Here is a 19,379-nt window from a genome sequence, read left to right on the forward strand (position 1 = left end):
TCTTTCTTACTTTCAAACTTCATAACTTCACACCCAGGTAGCAATTTATATTTTCTCACTTTAAATTAGTATTTTAGTAGCGAATTAGTGCTTGGACCTCAGATTTTCATTGTCGCCTAGCATTACAACTTTGTTTACTCAGCGAAAAGGTTAGTTTCTAAAACTCTTCATCAACTCTTGAAAAGATAAACCTCATCTGTAACCTAGGAGTCCACTAATGCGTGTTAAATCTCTTTGATATGAGTAGATATTTTCGAGTACCTGCTTCTGTTTTGTAAGTTGGGGCCTATTTGCTTTTACTTTTCGACTTCTTTTTTCGCTTTGCTCACCTTGAATTTTAATGTGGAAAACTGTGCATAACGGGTGTTGACCATGATTGGGTGCTATGATTCTGGGCTAAATTTTATCAATGTTGGTTTAATTTTGCTTTTGAGGTTTGTACGATCGATTTTGAAAAAGTAAGTTAAATCTCAGGCACGTTAAGTCAGTCGGCGAGCTGAGTTGAGCTCGCCGAATCACTCAGCGGTTCACCCCCTACACCTAAAGCGCCTTTAAATTCTTATCTTAAGTGTTGTGGGTTCTATAACTTTTGGCGGACATATTTATGATCGCCAAAGAGGTTTGGCGATTCGCTGATTAGATCAGTGAGTCTGTCTGAAATTATGTGTTACAGTGTAATCACTCACTATTCTCTCTAACGTTTTGCAAATATGGCCAAACAACCGACTAGAGAAAGAGAGAAAGGAATCGTGATTAGAGAAAATACACCTCCACCCAAGGGCAAGGCTACCATAATTTCAAAAAGCAAGGGGAAGGGTAAAGCCCTCGAATTATCCGACGCAAGCTCTGACAGCACATGCTTCTACGCCATCGAGCCACCCACATATAACAGTGAGAGTGTAGAGTCTGACGAGGATTACCAAATAGAGGCAAGGAGGGCTAAGTTACGATCCAAAATGATCTCTGATCCATATCGGATCAGAGATAACCAACCCACCACTCTAACTCCTTCAACTTCAGGGCAAGCATTAGTGATGGCACATCCAGTACAAAGCCCCAAACATGGATCAATGAATAAATCAAAGGCTGATGATCTGAGAACGATCATTGGGGAGAAACGACTTTCCATAGATGAGGTTATTGATAGGTATCCAGAAGTGATGGAGTGCTTAAAATACCACAAATTCCAAATCTTCACAAGACATCGCGGCTCTTACATACCAAGCTGGGTTAGAGAGTTCTACGACGCATACAGTGCATTAGTACCTCAACGAAAAAGGCTAGTCTCATATTTTAAAGCAGTTGACTACGTGGTTGTCCGAGGAAAGAAGGTATCCTGTGACAGTAAGACTATCAACAGAGCTTTGGGAATGACAGATAAGACTAATGACCACTGCCAGCACTTGATCAGGACACAAAAGCTGGATGCAATGAAAAAGTGGTTAGCTCCACTAGTCTCAGATGATAATGCTCCAACATGGTTAGCAGAAGGAGTTCCAATTGAGAAGAAAAATCTGAACATAGTTGCACGATACTAGTTCAGATTCATCAGCAACACAGTTATGCCATCACAGAATAAATCAATCCTTCGTCATGCTAAGGCAGCTTGTCTTGAATGCATCATGGAGAAAACCAGGATAAATCTTGGGAAGATCATTTCCTCTGAAATCCATACGCGTGCAAAGCAGGGCCAGACATCTCTTACTTTCCCGGTATTAATCAATGAATTATGCAAAAGGGCTTAGGTGCCTGGAGATGCAACGAAAGATGTGGAATTGGCTGCCACTATTTCCACCAGTATCCGAAAGATCGAAGCTGAATATCTTAAAGACCAGGCAGAAAAGAAACAGAAGGAAGTTGTGGCCACTAGATCTATACCTGCAGAGGCATTGTCGCACCCCGTTTTTCGCAAAACGAGTTTTGGGTGCACGACCTAACAACTCTTTTGGGCTTTGGGTGATTGGAGAGTCGCCACTTAACGAATTAAGGAGCGTTAGGGCACCTATCTAACCTAGCTAAATCTAACTAAAGGTCAATGAACCAGAGATCGGGTAAGGGTTTAAATTACCTCGAGGGGAAGGTGTTAGACATCCTTCGAGGTCCACAAATGTGGGTCCCGACCGTATCTCGTGCAATTTATGTAGGGTTACAAGTAGCAAGTATGGTCACGTCATTTATTTAAGTTATTTAACTTAAACATGCTTACTAAGTGATAACATAATATTTAACAATTAAGATTAATTCATTTAATTAATTGAACATGCAAAACTAAGTGATAACATAATATTTAACAATTGAGGGCACTTTAGTTATTTTAATTAATTAGTTAAGCATGCAAGACTAAGTGATAACATAATATTTAACAATTAAGGGCACTTTAGTTATTTTAATTAATTAGTTAAGAATGCAAGACTAAGTGATAACATAGTAACAAATAAATATTAAACAATTAATAAAGAGATAAGCGATGAGACAGAAATTACACAAACAGATAGACAGACAATTTTTATATTTTATTTAAGCTACCCCAAACAATTATAGTTATAAATAAATAAAGGGACAAAAGGAGAGGGAGACTCGGTAGGACTTTACAGATCAACACTCGACTTTTCTTTATTTTTTCGAAAGGCTTCTGTGTAGGGACAGACAAAACCAAGGTTTGTCGCTTTAAGCCTGAGTCGATGTCATCATCTCCGTAGGGCCTAAACTACCCCTACCCCACCTTCTGCATGTTTTTCGTCTCTAAAAGGTGCCTAGCGTCCCTGCTTAAGGTCCAAGAGGAATTGGACTACTATTAGGGGGTTTTAGACTAAAAATACAATAAAAGTTCCTAGTAGGCCCACCTAGACACCAAGCAAAACAAATAGGGCAACACTTATCACGTAAATCTCATGTTGGCCTCTAGATTAGGTTATTAACATACTAGCAAACACAAGTAATGTGAAAGGATTTCATGCTCAGTGTGTCCATACAAGAATAACAGTATTGTAGCAGGCAATACAACAGCACGATTACAATATTAAGGGTGGTAGAAAGTTATTACAAAAATGTAGATTTTATTACTTGGTTTTAAAATATAGTAGAAAGGTCATCACAGAATGAAAACAAGTTTCATAGCATTAACAGATTTTATTATTAATACAAAAATTATTTTAAGTGGCAAAGCGGTTTATTAATGCAGAAGTTAATTATTATTAGACAAGAATTACTCGGGGCAACAGATATCTAGGGTAGCAGATTTTAAGAAGAGGCACGCAGCAAAGGAATATCATTAACTGATTTTTAAGTAGTAGAAGAGATTAATTATTAAACATGCTGGTCAAACGGGCAGTAGTAAATGCAGTTTAGATTTCCAGTTTTAAAATCTCCATACTGTTTAACACATTAAAGTGAATAAGCTCCTATAAACTAGCCTGATTATTGATTTACTCGAGTTTATTAGAATCTAATCAATTAATCATTCTGCAAATTAATCATATACTGAATTGCCATTAATACAACAGCCCTTATCAGATAAAAAATTAGTTGATTATAAATTTACAATTACAAAAGGATTATTTAAGTTAATTGATTAACATGCCGAGGTTATTAAAACCAATTAATTAATTAATACACCAAGCTATTAAAGACTGATTGATCAAGTCTAATCAATTTTGACTAAATCTTATATGAGCCTAATATCTAACAGATTGACTAATACAAGATTGTTGAATATCAATTAATATTTTACTCTTAAATTACTATAAAAAGAAATTGATTTAATTAATAAAACAAGGAACAACCAAAGTTATTTTAATGACCAAATTAAGAAATAGTCGTGCAAATCAAATAGGTGTACTATGATGAACAATTAAAATATCTAAGCACATGATCAACTTTAAAATATAGTTAAACAAGATTTAATAGGTGATTAATGGCAATAACAATTCAATTTTATTTTTTAATTAGATCTAAAGTGAAGTTTCTAAATATGAACTACCGAACAAATCACGAAACTATAGGCATGCTTTCTAACACAAATAAGTTATGATAAAATAAACAAGTAGCACATAAATCCCCTCCCCTTTAGACGATCCCCAAATATTTCACATATATACTAGAGTTAGAGTTATACAAATATTACAAACCGAATAACAGAAATTAGATAATATACAAAACACGAATTAAATAAATTCATCGTCTATTATTTTCCCTTCCATGACGACTCTTCATACCTTGAACTTCTAGTTCAACCCTGCTAAACCACAAGAAAGGAATACTACAAATACATATAAATATAACAAAAGCAAATATTATATAAGAAGGTCAATTATATGGGTAGAATCATAAAGTTATTCAAAGAAAACACATAGTCATATCAAAGCACATTAAGGAATGAGGGATAGGAAACAAACCTGAGTGCTTCCTTTGTTTTATTCAAACACAACACAACATTCATAATGAAATAATGCAAAACGAAATTTAAACTAATGAAGAAAGGCTAACCAATTATGCAGAAAATTTATCAGCAATGAAGACCCAATTTGATTCGATACTAGATCCGAACACAGCAAAAATCGAGTAAAGCAGCACTTTAGAATGTTTACCAAAATCTTAATTCTTTTAAGAATAGAGAGCAATAATTTTTTTTATTCGAGTATGATCAAAGTCAGGATGTGTAGGTCAGTGATTCCAAAGACTGAAAGGGGATTATTTATAATGAGGGAAGGGCCAGTAATTAAGGGAAATGAAAATAGAAAGGAATCAATTAACACATTTTCCTTATTTTAAAGGAGAGCCAAATCAATTTTTAATTTATTTTTACTAAATATAAACAAGTAAGAAATCTGCTTACACATAAATAAGGTACATAATATCAATTAACACCGCCAATCAATATTGCACATAATCCACCAAAAGGAATAGTATTATTTTAGGAAGGACAATATCACAACTCAAATCAAGTTCCAAATATACATTTTCTCATATATTTTTTTACCGTATACAAACAAATAACAATTTAAACAGATTCTAAATACACAAGTCACAAATCATGCAATCCCTATTTTAACATTTTGAAGCTGAACCAAATTTTAGCTAAAGAAACAACCAATTAAGGGCATCAATTATCACTCCAACTTATCAACTAAAAATCAAGAACCAACAGTTCCAACAATATTTAAAATCCATAATGTACTAATAACTATAGAGAAGTAGGTAACATAGAGGTATATTGACATTCTAAGTCAACATGAATAATATTTTAGCAACACACAAAATCAGAAAATTTGCAAAACATGAATAAGATCATAAAATAGCAGATAGTAATTAAATTTGAGATTGAAATGGTTTTCACATATACAGAGCATGAATAGCCAACTTGTAACTGAAAATAAGAACAAAGTTGCCAAAAGATGAGGTAATAATTTAAAAAGAAATGTACCCGGATGGATCTGTAACAGATCCGTCTTTTGACCCGCTTGAAACTTTCAAAACTTCGCCGGAGATCGCTAGTTCATTGGCCGGAGCAGCATTTGCCGGAGTTGGAGCTGGCTTTCGCTGGCTGTTGTTGTCTGTTGGTGGCTCGTTGTTCTCCCTCGCGGTTGCTGGCTGGAGCTGTAGTTTGTTGGAGCTACTCGCTATTGGTCGCTGGTGGTTCTCGCTAGCTGCTGGTCAAATGAGGAGAAAAAGGAGACAGAGAAAAAGAAGGGGAGAAAGAGAAGAGACGAGGGGAGAGAGAGAGTTGCCGATTGGAGCAGCCTCCGATCGCTGCTGCTGCAAGAGAAGATCAGAGAAAAGAGGGAAATGAGAGAGAGAGATGGAGGAGGCGGCGCCAACATTGCTCAGTTCTCACCGGTTGCTGCTTGTCTCGCTGGAGGCGGCGATCTGGAGAGAAGAAGGGAGAAAAAGTGGCGCTAGAGAGAGATGGGAGGAAGATAATGAAAACTTTTTTTAGGGTTTTGGTTCTTTTGATATAAAATAGGAAGGTGGTGTTTGATCGAATCTGAACCTTTGGATTAATTCAGATAGATGGTTGGGATTAGATTTAGGGCACGGAAGGCTGAGATTAAAGGATGGGGTCTTGAAATTACAGTAAAATTGGGCTAGAATTGCAATGAAAGGATGGCTATAATTGAAATACAATTTGAATTGGATTGGCTAGAATTGAAATAAATTAGAATAGAATAGGCTAAAATTTAAATGATTTAAGGGAAGAATAGGGAAATGCTATCCGATTAATAAAATACTACATATTAAAATTTTCACACATTTAATATTTTAAAATATTGAAGTAAAATAATTATTTCGATTTTAACTATCGATAAATATAATTTAATAAAATAATTTGATAATAAATACAATAATTTTAAAAATCATGCATACTAAATATAAGATATTTAGCCAAAATTGATTAAAATTTTAAACTTGAAGTGTGTTTTAAAAATACGTATTTAATCGAATAGCATTTCCAAAAAGGGTTAGATGTCGGTCAAAATTGGGTGTCAACATGCATCTTTGCCTCCTCTTGCCCATGGACCTTCAGCTGTTGTTACCCCTTGTGAACCAATCACTCAAGCATCCTTGATACGAATGAGACAGCTTTCCCAAACTGCTAATTGTCGGACGGTCAACATGGAAAGCTCTATCCCAGGCATGATTCAGGCCGCCCTCGACATTGCCGTGAGACCACTGAGCACTACTATTGATGCTCTAGAGGTCAGGATGTTAGTGTGTGAGCACGATCAAGGAGCTACAGAGGAAGTAACAGCCGTAAAGGCCACCATTGCAGAGCTGAAGAAAGATGTGGACTACCTAAAGTCTATTGATATATCCATGATCTTTGGAACAGTGAAAATTCCAGATGCGCCCGAGATGCCTCAGACTGCGGCAGGACATGAAAATGGAATGAAGCATATAGTTGATCCTGAATCGAAAGCAGAAACTGACGAAGAGATATTTGAGAAAGCTACAGCGGACGACAGAGCCGAGACTGAAGAAATCATGATAAATGTTATTGTACAAGCTTTTTTAGCAAAGTCTCCTGCTGCGGGATCCAGTGGAGCTGGTCTTTCTGTCGGTCACTCCGGATATTGATACCATGATAGATGAAGTAACCTATTAGCCAGGATCATCTCTTTACCTCCCTCTCTGTCTTATTATATTCCAGTTTGGATTTTGTAATACCTGCATTTAAGGACAAACGTTTTTTTATTTGTGGTGGGGTGAGGCCCACACCTTTTGTGTTGACATTCATGTGAACTCTTTGCATCTCGTTGTGATTAGCCATTTATCGAATTGATTCTCTTGTAATGATCATTGCACACTAGCGAAAGTGTGTAGTCTTGTTTGCTTTAAGTGTCAATGCCTTGTGTGATTAGCTTGCTTTGAACCATGCATGAATAAACCTAGAATTTGCCCTGTTAGTCTGATTGATTTTGAAAGGTGTCCTTTTGAAATGATCTTAGGCAACTTTAAAGAGTGTGAGCCAAATTTGACATAGACCTCTTTTGTGGCCTACCCGTGAGCATGTGAAACCCTTTTGAACACCCTTTGAGCCTTACCTTTCTTTGGAAGAACCTTGGTTAACCCTAGACCTTACTTGACACACTACCTATAATCCTCTTGATTTGTGGTATAGTGAATAGCCAACTTAGGCCAAGTGGTGAAAAGGAAAAGGAGAAGTCAAGAAGTGCAAGAAAAGTCCCCCCCCCCCCCTAACCCATGTTATTGCATGAAAATGGAACCCCTTCAATTCAATTCAACAAAAAGAAAAAAAAATCTTACGAAGGAGATCGGGTTCCAAGCAATCCATGAAGGTGAATAAAAAGGTGACTTAGAAGTACTAGAGAAAGAATTGATATAAAAAAAAAGGAATGCCTTGAGAATACCACATCTCACGAGAACAAAATCACTGAGCCTAAATGTAATGACCCTCTTGGTCATTTCTGTGTTTTGCCTTCTGTGTGTCGTTTAGAGTGTTCCTGTAGCGACCCCAAGTCATTTATGACTTGCTGGGACTGACAGTTCGGTCACCTGGTCGTTCGTTTGGTCTTGGTGCGAGTTTTTGTGTTTTGGAGCTTATGAACCTTGAACGATCATTTTCGATCAAAAGTTCAAGAAGATGACATCGGAATCCAATTCTGACGATTCCATCAGCTCCGGAAGGGTCATTTTAGGCTGGTAGCAAGGTCGACATGACTCACGAGGTTTTCACTGTGAGTGGGTGCGATTAGACGTTTTAACTTTAAGTTTAAGCCTAAGTTTGACTTTGGTCAACATTCTGAGTAAACGCGCTCGGATGAGAATTCCGTCAGTTCGGTTAACTCTGAAATGTCGAGTTTGGTCTAGATTGACCCTTCTTTTGTGTCTGGAGGTTTTCGATATCTATCCGAGCCCTTTTGTGGATTTTGACTTAAAATGGCTTTTGGAAGTGGGACCCACTTTTTATCGAAATGACCTCTGATGGAAATTTCGACTGCGCCGTTGAGTCTGGAATATCAAATTTGGTATGGTTGCATATCTCGTTTGCGTGCACGGGGTACCGAATGAGATCGGAGCACCCCGTCGAAGTTTAAGTTTTGCAAATTGTTGCAGATTTTCTGCAATAAATGCAGAGTTTTTAAGTTTTGAAAATATTGCAGAAAATCTACTATAAATGCAGAAAATCAGCAACATTTTCCAAACCTTCAAACTCTCATAACTTTCTCATCTTTTATCCGAATTAGGCGATTTGAAGTGCGGGAGCTTCGTATTTTCGGTGGCTTCGCTGTAGAGTGCTCGGAAGTTGTTGGGTGCACGTAGTTCGAGGTAATTTTGCGATTAATCTGACTGCAGTTCCTTTTTCGCGCATTTGTTTTTGACATTCTTGTTCTGGTCATATCTCTTTCATTTTAGCTCGGTTTTGGGTGATTCGAGTCCCACGTGTTGAGAATTGTCGAGACTTCGTCGTAGAGTGTTCAAAGAGTGCTAGGAACCTTTCCATTTTCATTTATTCCGAGTTTAGGCTGCTGCTGTAGGTTTTCTTTTAGTTAATTAAAGTGTGGTTTCTTGCTTGTTGGTTTTTGCTATGTTTTGAGCCTCGAATTGTGTTCCATTTTGGAACACAAGTTTGGGGTGCCGTTTAGGGTTTCTTGACGGTGTCAAATTCGGTGCGGGTCCTACGATTCTTGTTTTGACTCCAAAATTGATTCATCTTCGTTTGTTGTGATTTTGGTGTCTAAACGACCGTAATAACGTTGTGACTCAATTCTTGATAGCGGGGCAGCGTTTCGAGGTCGTTCGAATAGGGAAAGCTCCGGTAAAGTGATTTGGAGAGCGCGTGATCGGCCTTATGGTAGGCTACGACTTCCTTTCTTTTAGATTGAGCTTAAATTGTGTAAAAACATGTCGATTGGAGTGAATTGGGGGTAGGTACCAGTTTACTACCTTACTTTGATTAGATACCTCAGGTTAGGATCGATTGGCCATATTTCGGGTATAGTATCATGCTAACCGGTTTAGTAGAGTTGCATGCTTATGTGCTAAATGCTATTGTATGCTATGTATTGTATGCCTTGTTCATCCTTAACCGTAAGCATGATGTCCTTAGTCTAGGTTAAGCTAGCATTTCCTTAGACTTATGACCCTTGTGGGCTGAATAGCCTTGACTTTCTGTCGATGTCGTTCGGATGACTTAGCTCCTTGTAGACTTGAATAGCAGACTTGAGTCTAATAGTTTGAGTCTTAGATTAGGCGTTATCGCTGCTTGCTGCACTTCTGTATCTTCTCCCTCTCATTCTGCGATTCCGACGTATTCTCGAAGGTTTGGTGCATCACTAGAGGGCATGGGATTGAGTAGTATAGGCTTGGAGCCTTTTCTGTGATTTCTTAGAGTGGACGACATTCTACGGTGGTTGTTGTTGGATTGGATCCTATTGGAGATACCATCACCCCCGGGGTCGTTCTTTCTAGCTGGGCTAGGAACGTATCGCTGGCTGGGTAGACTCGGTGATATCGGCGATCTCCCCCGGGACTCTATTTCTAGCTGGGCTAGGAGTGTGTTGGTGGCTGGGTGTACCTGGGTCGCTCTTTTTAGCTGGGCTGAAAGCTGACTGCATGGAATGACGACTCGCGATATCTACCTTACTCACAGGTCCCTCTTTCTAGCTAAGCTGAGAGTGGACTGTTTGGTTGGGTGCCCCCTAGGGTCACTCTTTCTAGATGGGCTGGGAGTGCACTGTTGGATGGATGGAGTCTGATGGATTATCTTAGTTACTTTGGGCTGGGAGCCCAGTTTTCTTCTTTCTCAGTAGACTTAGCTTTTCTGTGTACCTGTCGGGCTTATAGGGGTCCATTCAAATTTTATTTGAGCTTGCACACGAGTATACCTTCTGGGCATATGGGGGTCCAGTTAGGTTTAGTTAAGTGTACTTAGTTTGTTTCTGGTATGCTCGTGTGCTTTTCATATCCACTTTGACCTCTCTGTGTCTATATTCTATCGTTTCTTATTGTTTTTACCCCTTTTTGCTTAGTCGGCCTATGATGCCTACTGAGTACCTGTTGTGTTGGTACTCATACTACGCTCTGCATCTATTTCGTGATGCAGGTTCCAGTACCAGTTACCAGCGGTGATTAGTTCCAGCCTTCTTTTGCAGCTATGATTCGGAGACAAGGGCGAGCACTTGACGTTTTGGGTTTGTTCTATCTCCTTCTTTTGTTTTTAGCTAGTCTTGTTGCCTTTGAGACACGCTCTGTTGTGGTCCACTTTTGGGACTTGTACTCTTTATTAGATAGCTCTGTACTAATGACTTCTAGGTTCTGGGAGGGATTTCTGTATATATTTATTTTGGGTTGCTTCCGCCTTGTTATTCTTGTTTAGATTGTTGTTTTCGCTAGTTTCTGCTCTTTCGCTTCATTGCTTGATGTTCTGGGTTATGGGTTGGCTTATCTACTAGTAGGGTATAATAGGTGCCATCATGACTCGCGAAATTGGGTCGTGACACTAAATGACCATACCTTTGCACTCAGCCCCATTATAAGCCTCAGAAAGACCTTTCTGATCTTGAGTAACCGAATCGAAAGTCGATTGGAAAATAAGGGCAAACCTATGGGTGAAAACATGCATTGTGTCCTTTTTTTTGTAGTGTGAGCGTTGCATCTGATTCCTGATCTTGAATTGATTAACCTCTGTGTGTGAATATGGAATCATTCTTCATATGAGGCATTTAGATACTTTTTGTCGAGCTTGAAGTTGCACAAGTAGCAAGTATTGTGAGCACGAGAATCTCTGGTAATAGTGTGTCACAACTTGAATCTTTGAGTACACAGTTGATCTATGCATAAGTAATTTGAATCTTGTTGTGTATGTATGTTTGAGTCTTGTGTATCACTGTTTGAGACATCCTTTTTGAACGGCTGAACTTGAGCTTGCTTGAGGATAAGCAAAAGTTTAAGTTGGGGGTGTTGATGAGTCCAAAATTTGAACTCATTTAGGGCTTTATTTTGATAAGAATAGTGTCCTCGAATGCTTATTTTGTCTAAATATCTGATGAAAATTCTTAAGTTTCAGGTATTTGAAGTTTTAGTGAAAACATGGACACTTAGGCACAAAAAGGAACAAAAGAGCTGAAAAGAACGATGAAGCTGAAACCCGAGCATCGCCAAGCACACTTGGCGATTCGTCGAAGGGATTTACTCCGCCCTTTCTTCCAATACGCGAAGCCCTGAAGGAGAAGGATAAAAAAGGCGATGAAAGGAACAGTCAACGCTTCGCCGAATAGTTCCGCGAAGCAGTACTATACCGCCCAATGGTCCAGAACGTGAAGGTGCTGAAGGCAAGCACGAAACGGTGATGATATAGACAAAGGGCGAGTCGCCGAAGTCATTCGGCGACATCGACTAACTTCGCCGAAAGATCCGCCAACGCTATTTTCTGAAATCTATAAATACTGAACTTATTATTATTTTTAGGAGTCAAACTTTTATTTTAATTTCCAGAATAGAATAGTACTTTTTAGATATTTTCTCTCAAGTTTGGAAAGGGTTTTTAGGAACTTGTAGAAAGAAGTTCACCTTCCCCGAGTTGGAAGTGAGTCTTCTCTATTCTTCTTCCTTTGCTTAAATTAAGGTTTAACTTTTTATACCCATTTGATTTTACTATCATTTTTGGTGTATTTTGTTATTTCTTGATATGTGGCAAAAAACCTCCCATTCTTGAGGTGTGATTTAGCAAATTTGTGTTGATATTATTGTTGGGTCTTGCTTGCTGATAGGTTAGATGTAGTTTAATGGTGATTTCATCTAAGTGGTTCTGGTTTAATCTAAAGGGTTTGTAGTTGCAAGTACAAAGCCACCCATGTGTTTTCGGCTTGCCCGAGAGAGAGGTCGCAAAACCAAGACCACTAGACTGATGGCCTAAAGAGTGGGTCGACATGAGGTTCAACCCGAGAGGGTGAGCCCTAGTCCCATATCCTAACACTCCGCTCGAGAGAGTGAGTGGGTAAGGCGTAGGCTGGACTTCATGCGGCAAATGAGTGTCCGAGAGGAACGCATTTGAAACAGGGTAAGTTACCCGAGAGGGAACTTATTTCCATTTAAAGCTTAGCCTAGTCACTATTATCTTACAAATTTCTTGTCAAAGGCATGTACCCAACTATTTATCTCAACTTGTATTGCGGTCACACCCCAAGAATATTTCCCCCATACTTGATTTTCTTGTTAATTTTTGCTACTTTTACTACTTGTAACAAAACCCCAAAATCGATATTTGACACTTTCGTGTCACCCCTTTTATTTACCATGTTTTTACTCGTTAATATCTTTAGCTACAACTAGTTAGAGCTAAATTTTATTTTTCTATCAATTCTGAAAACCACTCCCTTGGGACACGACCCCAACCTTTAGTTGGGTTACTATACTATCGATGATCGCAAACACTCATACCGTAGGTTAGTGTCGTTGGTCACAATAAGCATCAATTTCCCACGTAGATCCACCTTAATTTACATGAAACTCGACGAAACTCCACAAACGCTTCTCGATCTCGACTCACGTGGTCGGTGGATACTGAGTCTACAATCCACATAGGATAAGATTTAGTTAGTAGAGAAGTGCTAGAAACATATGTTGCACTTTGAGATGCGTTTAGAAATGCTACCTTTTTCGGCTTAGTGCATTCACGAGCGAAATGCCCCAACATTTGGCAATTGTAGCACTTCATTTTGCTCGTCTCTCTTCTTAAAAAAACATTTTCCTTTCTTGGAATTTGGCTTCTTCTTTTGGAGTAATTTGAGCATGTTCCTGTTCAGCCATATCGGAAATGGGAACAAAACGAAAATATGGTTAATACGATTTAATGCGACAACATATGTCATAAATTTCTCGTATAAGACAAGGAACTGTTTAAGGAACTTAAGGACCTAACGAATTTATCAAGACCAATTTTAATACTCATAATTAAAATCTCAATTTAGTCAAAATAATTGGTCATTATTCTTTATTAAATAAAGAAGATAATACAAAGTCTATGTCCCAAAAGGTTTTGACTAGATCCAAAAAAAAATAAATTATTACATAAATTTCACATCTCTTGAATAAGAAATCCTTCTTTAAAAAAAATCCTTTCCATTGTACAAGTCCAATATTTACTACCTTAAGTAAATTGGAATGAATGTCACATCAGATGACAAAAGAGTATTTTTAATTGACTATAAATATCTAGCAAAAAAAAAAGGCAATTTACGTTTTTCTTAAAAAAAAAATTAAGCCTTTCATAGTACTATTATAAATACATGTGTACTAGTCTCCTTATTCTAAAAGGACATTGAATTTAATGTTATTCCTTTTTACTATTTATTTGACCTCTTCCAACAAAGAAAGTATAAAATAAAAAAAAATAGTACAAGGTCATTTAAAATCCATAACACTCCTTTACCTTTACAACTCTAATCTTATTCAACTTTTCATCTTATATTTAGATTTAAAAAAACTTCAAAAGAACAAACAGAAGGAAAAACGCTTCATCCACGACAAAGAATTTTTTTTTTATTCTCTACCCAAAACAAAAAATAAACCATCTTTGATTGTTTCCCCAACAAAGAATAAAAAACACTACATCGTCAGAATAATAAGTTGAAGAATTGAAGGCATGTTCTTAGATTTACAATCAAATTCAAAAAAAAAATTCTAACATATGAATCCGACTTAATCATAGTTTTAAAAAAATATATTGATCTTCATATAAATATTCTTGACACAAGATATATATATATATATATTCAACGAATACTACATTATCATTGAGCAATTAACGATGACTCTGATATCAATGAAAGAATTTAAACAACGTTTGGTACAAGATTTGTGTACCTTTGATTGTTGCAGCGGAATGAAATTCACGAACTAAATGATTTGCTCTAAATCCTTCTTTGAATCACTAGGAAACAAAGATAGTGTTTCACAAACTAAATGTTCTTTTTGTTGTGTGTCTTTAATATAAGAAGATTTTCTTATTCTCTTTTGAGTTTTTTGTTCTTCTTCTTGTTTTTTCTCATATCAAGCGTAAAAGAAAGAAAAACTTAATTTAAAAAGGAGAGCATATTAACGTTAGAAATGTAACTATTCCCACCCCCTTTTTAAATTAGTATATATCTTTTTTATTATTATTCAGAAAAAACAATCTTGAGTTGGATCGGGTCGGATCGGTCCACATGGGCGATCCACGATCCAAAACTTAGAAAAAGGAAAAAAAGATCTTGATCGACTTTCAATCAATTAGTCCGTTGATCAGTTTTAAGAAAAAAATTCTCTCTAGGCAAGATTTAGGGACTCCAAATAAGATTTGCGTCATGATTTTTTTTCTTGATGGTGGCTTCTTGATAGGTTCCTTAAGAATTTTGATTTATGATGGTATCAATTATCTTTGACACCTTCCTTGGTTGATGAGATACAGATTTTTTTCGTTGATTGCAATTTAATTAAAACTTGCTATTTTTCTTTTTTCTTTTGGGTTGCTTCACTAAATTCTTTCCTGAGATCTTTTCTTTTTTTCATGATACATACACATTGTTAAAATCACACACTAAGAATTTCTAGTAATTATGTGATTTTGCAAGTACTTTGCAAATTGGCTAATAATGAAGATGTTTATAGTACTAAAATCAAATAAACAAGTTACAATTATCATATTTTAATAATTGACAAATACTTTTGGTCCTTTATTGAAAAAATAAAATCGAACCTAAATCATAATTTAAGGGCATAACAAAGCCAGTTGGCTAACCATGAGAAATATTTTAAAACCTAACTTAGATAAAAGGATGTCATTGTCCCATTTTTAGTAACTGAAGAATATTTTGAAAAAGAAAAAATATCACACATAATTTAAATTTGCAATTTGAATATTAATAGGGGTCATTTGGTATAATCTCAAAAAGTCCCCTAGGATATCCACCCTATAAAATATCATAAGATTGTATAAAACAATTTCTAAATGAATATAAGTAGAGTAACTACAACTCAACTTTTTTTTTTTTTACAAATGAAAATGAAAGTATGCACAACTTATTTTATCAATGTTATTTCAAAATTAACTAATATTTCAAACTAAATATGGTACAAAGTTAATAGAGTTGTCAAAAGGGTTGACTCAGCCCCACCTGACCCAAGCCTCGCGGGTTAAGAATTTTGAAGGACTAGGGCAGGCCGATTCTTCATTTAAAAGGGCCTGAAAATGCTCAACCCTACCCAACCCTAGATGGGTTGAGGGCTGGGGCGGGCTAGCCCTTTTTTTAATTTTTTTTTTCTTTTCAAATTTAAAATTCTATAACATCAAAAAAATGAAAAAAATTTCAAATCAAATATGACAAATAATAGTGTTGTTTCAATAACACTAGCAAAAAATCTAGTGTGATTAGCATATATCTATGATACTAGATACACGAGATACATGTATCTAGATCCCAGATACGCAAGCCGAATAAGAGAGTGACAAGCGAGATTGGAGGGAGGCGAGGGTGCATGATTTGTCTATATATCCTAGATACAAGTGAATCCACTTGGATAGAGTGTAATTAGAACAACTTAACCTAATTTTGAGTTCATGTATCCCTAGATACATGTATTCGAGCGTATCAAAATCTAGTAAGATTCATAATATCACAACGTAGTGTGCATTTAAGTAATTAACTCATATACTAGTGAGATTGTTGTAAGTTACTCTTAAATAAATAGTTTTGACCTCGACACAGTCCCGATCAAACCTCAAGGGTTAAAGGCTTATATGAATGAGACTTATAAGCCCTAGTTGGGCCAGCCCTCGCAAATTTTATTCCAAAATTATTATTATATTCTCTCGAAAACATATAGCGGGAAATTCCCAAGACAGTTAATTTGGCCAACTACCAATGACGCGTACTTTTACGCGTTTGGCCATTAAGTACCTTTTCTCTTTATTTATTTTTTCTCCAAAAATTTCATCTTCAACTTCACTTTGATCACTCTTCCTACCTCAATGGCTTCCAAAAACCCTAATTCCTCTTCAATGTATCCAGAAGTAGTAGTTGACCAAAATGCCCCTTTCCCATCCTCTACCTCTCGCCAAAATCTTTACCCAACCATTGACATGAACGACATTGTAGAAAATCTCTTCCCTCAAAATGACCAAACTGCCCCTGAAGAACAGCATTATTCACCATCTGCTCCTCCTGAAATCCTTGAAGAAACCCTTCTCGTTATCCCCGGTTCCATTCTTCACTTGATTGACAAGCACTATTCCGTTGAACTCGCCACCGGCGATTTATTCCTACATCGTCTCCGACAAGGGAACAATATCGTCGCAGTACTAGTTCGTGTTGGAAATGAAATCCAGTGGCCGTTGACTAAGGACCTCGCCGCTGTAAAACTCGATGATTCGCATTACTTTTTCTCATTTCAAGCTCCCAAAGACGATGAATTGGATAAAGAATCATCAGTCAGTGACTCGGCCAATGACTCGTTGAATTATGGTTTGACGATTGCTTCCAAAGGACAGGAGAAGTTATTGAAGGAGTTGGATGGCATTTTGGAAAATTACAGCAACTTTGCAGTGCAGAAAGTGGAGGAGAAGGCCGCGGCAGCATTAGGTGGACCGGTGGCGAAGGAGTTGTCACCGGCGGATTTAAAGTCGGAGAAGAAGGAGGTGTTGGAAGAGAGATGTGCGGCGTATTGGACCACATTGGCGCCCAATGTGGAGGAGTACAATGCGACCGCGGCAAAGTTAGTTGCTTCAGGCTCAGGACACTTGATAAAGGGGATTTTGTGGTGTGGAGATGTTACTACAGATAGATTGAAGTGGGGGAATGAGGTTCTGAAGAATAGATTTAAGACAGGTTCGAAGACTGAGGTCAGTCCTGAGACGTTGAAGAGGATCAAAAGGTATGTCCTTTCTAGGATTTTGGCGAACTTTTGCTTCTTTTTCTCTTTGGCTGGCTTGATGATTAGCTAAATATCTTGACTGTTTTGCAAAGTAAGATCAAGTATAGTGAGACTACCTGTTGAATTCTTAATGGGCTATGTAGGTAGAATGTGAAGGAAGTGCTTCTGTTTGTTCTCTTCAAATGGGAAAGCTGGCAAATTGAAGTAGAAGAAATTTTTTGTTTCCCCACATTAATACATGACTGCCTGTTGTATTTCAACGATTGGGATGAGTCAATGTCAGTTGAAGGTGTGATTGTGAAAGTGTTGAATTTAGAAAAATTTAGCCTTTTTCTTTCGTGCACACAAGGCTCTCTCTTTTGTTTTCTTGTGACAATCTTTCATTGAGTGCTAGGATTTTGGTGGAAGAGATGGTTGCTTGATATTAGGTCATTTGGAGTGAAATTTCTAATTTTAGTCATTACAAGGTAATGTCGACTATGGCTCATTTATATATCACTTGACTGGTTTACCAAGGTAGGGGTAAGGTTTGTGTACACATGACCCTCACCAAACCCCACATATGGGATTACATTGAATATAGAACAACAAATACGAGGATACAATGGTTTCTAAGTTTTTGAATGTGGATAGAAGGGGATGCAATAATCCACTTGCCAGAATAGGATGATGTGAAATGTTTGTGGTGTTTTAGAGATTTTGCTAATCCAAGTAAACTGTTGGGCTATGAAAGTTTATGTATGACTTTGTTAACTGTTTTGGCTATAATGTGTTAAAACTGATCCTTCGGGGTGGCCCAGTGGTTTGGGCTTGGGACTTCCATGTTGGAGGTCTCAAGTTCGAAACCCCTTGCCAGCGAAAGTAAGGGGTTTGCCTTCTGGGTCAAGCTCGTCGCACCGGGCTTGCCTAGTGGGGGTTACCTCTCCTATGTGGTTTGCGAGCTATTGCATAGGAGCGGGGATTTTACCCCGTGTGCACCCAAAGGGGTAGCGGCTGCAGGTTTCCCCTGTCATAAAAAAAATAATGTGTTAAAACTGATCCTTCGGGGTGGCCCAGTGGTTTGGGCTTGGGACTTCCATGTTGGAGGTCTCAAGTTCGAAACCCCTTGCCAGCGAAAAGTAAGGGGTTTGCCTTCTGGGTCAAGCTCGTCGCACCGGGCTTGCCTAGTGGGGGTTACCTCTCCTATGTGGTTTGCGAGCTATTGCATAGGAGCGGGGGATTTTACCCTGTGTGCACCCAAGGGGTAGCGGCTGCAGGTTTCCCTTGTCATAAAAAAAAATAATGTGTTAAAACTGTTATTCAGTTTTAATAATGTGTCCTTAAAGTTCATCTATCAGACCAAGATAATTTTGGTTCATCTGAGTGTAACTAGTTTCTATTACTGATGATATTCCCTGTTACTACAAATGCCTATAAATTCTAAAATCTGGTATACTTAAACTGTAGCATTAGAAACTACCATTTATATTTTAATGGTAAGTATGGAAATAAGCAGCTCAAAAAGTTTTCTTTCGTCAATTTCCACTCCCAGAAAGGGAAATTATCATATGCCTGCTTTGATTGGTTAGCAGCCAGGGATACTTGTTTAAACCAAAATTACTTGCAAAGGAGGAGAGGCTATTCCATGTGCAGCAGATGTTTTTATTGTAACAGGAAGCAGGAAACAGTGCGCATTTGTTCCTACTTTGCAGTTCCTCAAGACAATGCTCGGAATTGTTTCTGAACATTATGGGTGTGTCTTTGGTTATACCACAGAAGATCAGTAATCTGTTGGAAGTTTGGCGAGCTCAAAGAGTCAAGAGAAGTGTGAAATAGATAAGGAGGACTATTCCCATTTGCATATTTTGGACTGTTTGTCTGGAAAGACACAAGACATGCTTTGAGGGGAGAAGACCGCAGATTGCTAGAGTAAAAAATAGATGTATCAAAGACTTGTTTTTGGTGTTATGACAGTCTAGATAGGATGGGACCAATATTTGGATTTTTTTTGGATATATTAGGGTTTGGGG

General features: G+C 37.6%; 1 protein-coding gene across 1 annotated transcript in view; it reads left to right on the plus strand.

Annotated features, from left to right (window-relative positions):
• The first annotated feature begins 16,347 nt into the window (after positions 1-16,347).
• Positions 16,348-19,379, plus strand: part of LOC102584895 (uncharacterized) — a 7,930-nt gene continuing 4,898 nt past the window's right edge. Inside the window, exon 1 of the mRNA XM_006361876.2 lies at positions 16,348-17,370. Within this exon, the coding sequence (XP_006361938.1) occupies positions 16,469-17,370 (902 nt within the window). The 5' untranslated portion in view covers positions 16,348-16,468. The remainder of the gene's footprint in view (positions 17,371-19,379) is intronic.

This window comes from Solanum tuberosum, unplaced genomic scaffold (genome assembly GCF_000226075.1).
Source record: "Solanum tuberosum cultivar DM 1-3 516 R44 unplaced genomic scaffold, SolTub_3.0 scf00378, whole genome shotgun sequence".
Taxonomy (NCBI): domain Eukaryota; kingdom Viridiplantae; phylum Streptophyta; class Magnoliopsida; order Solanales; family Solanaceae; genus Solanum; species Solanum tuberosum.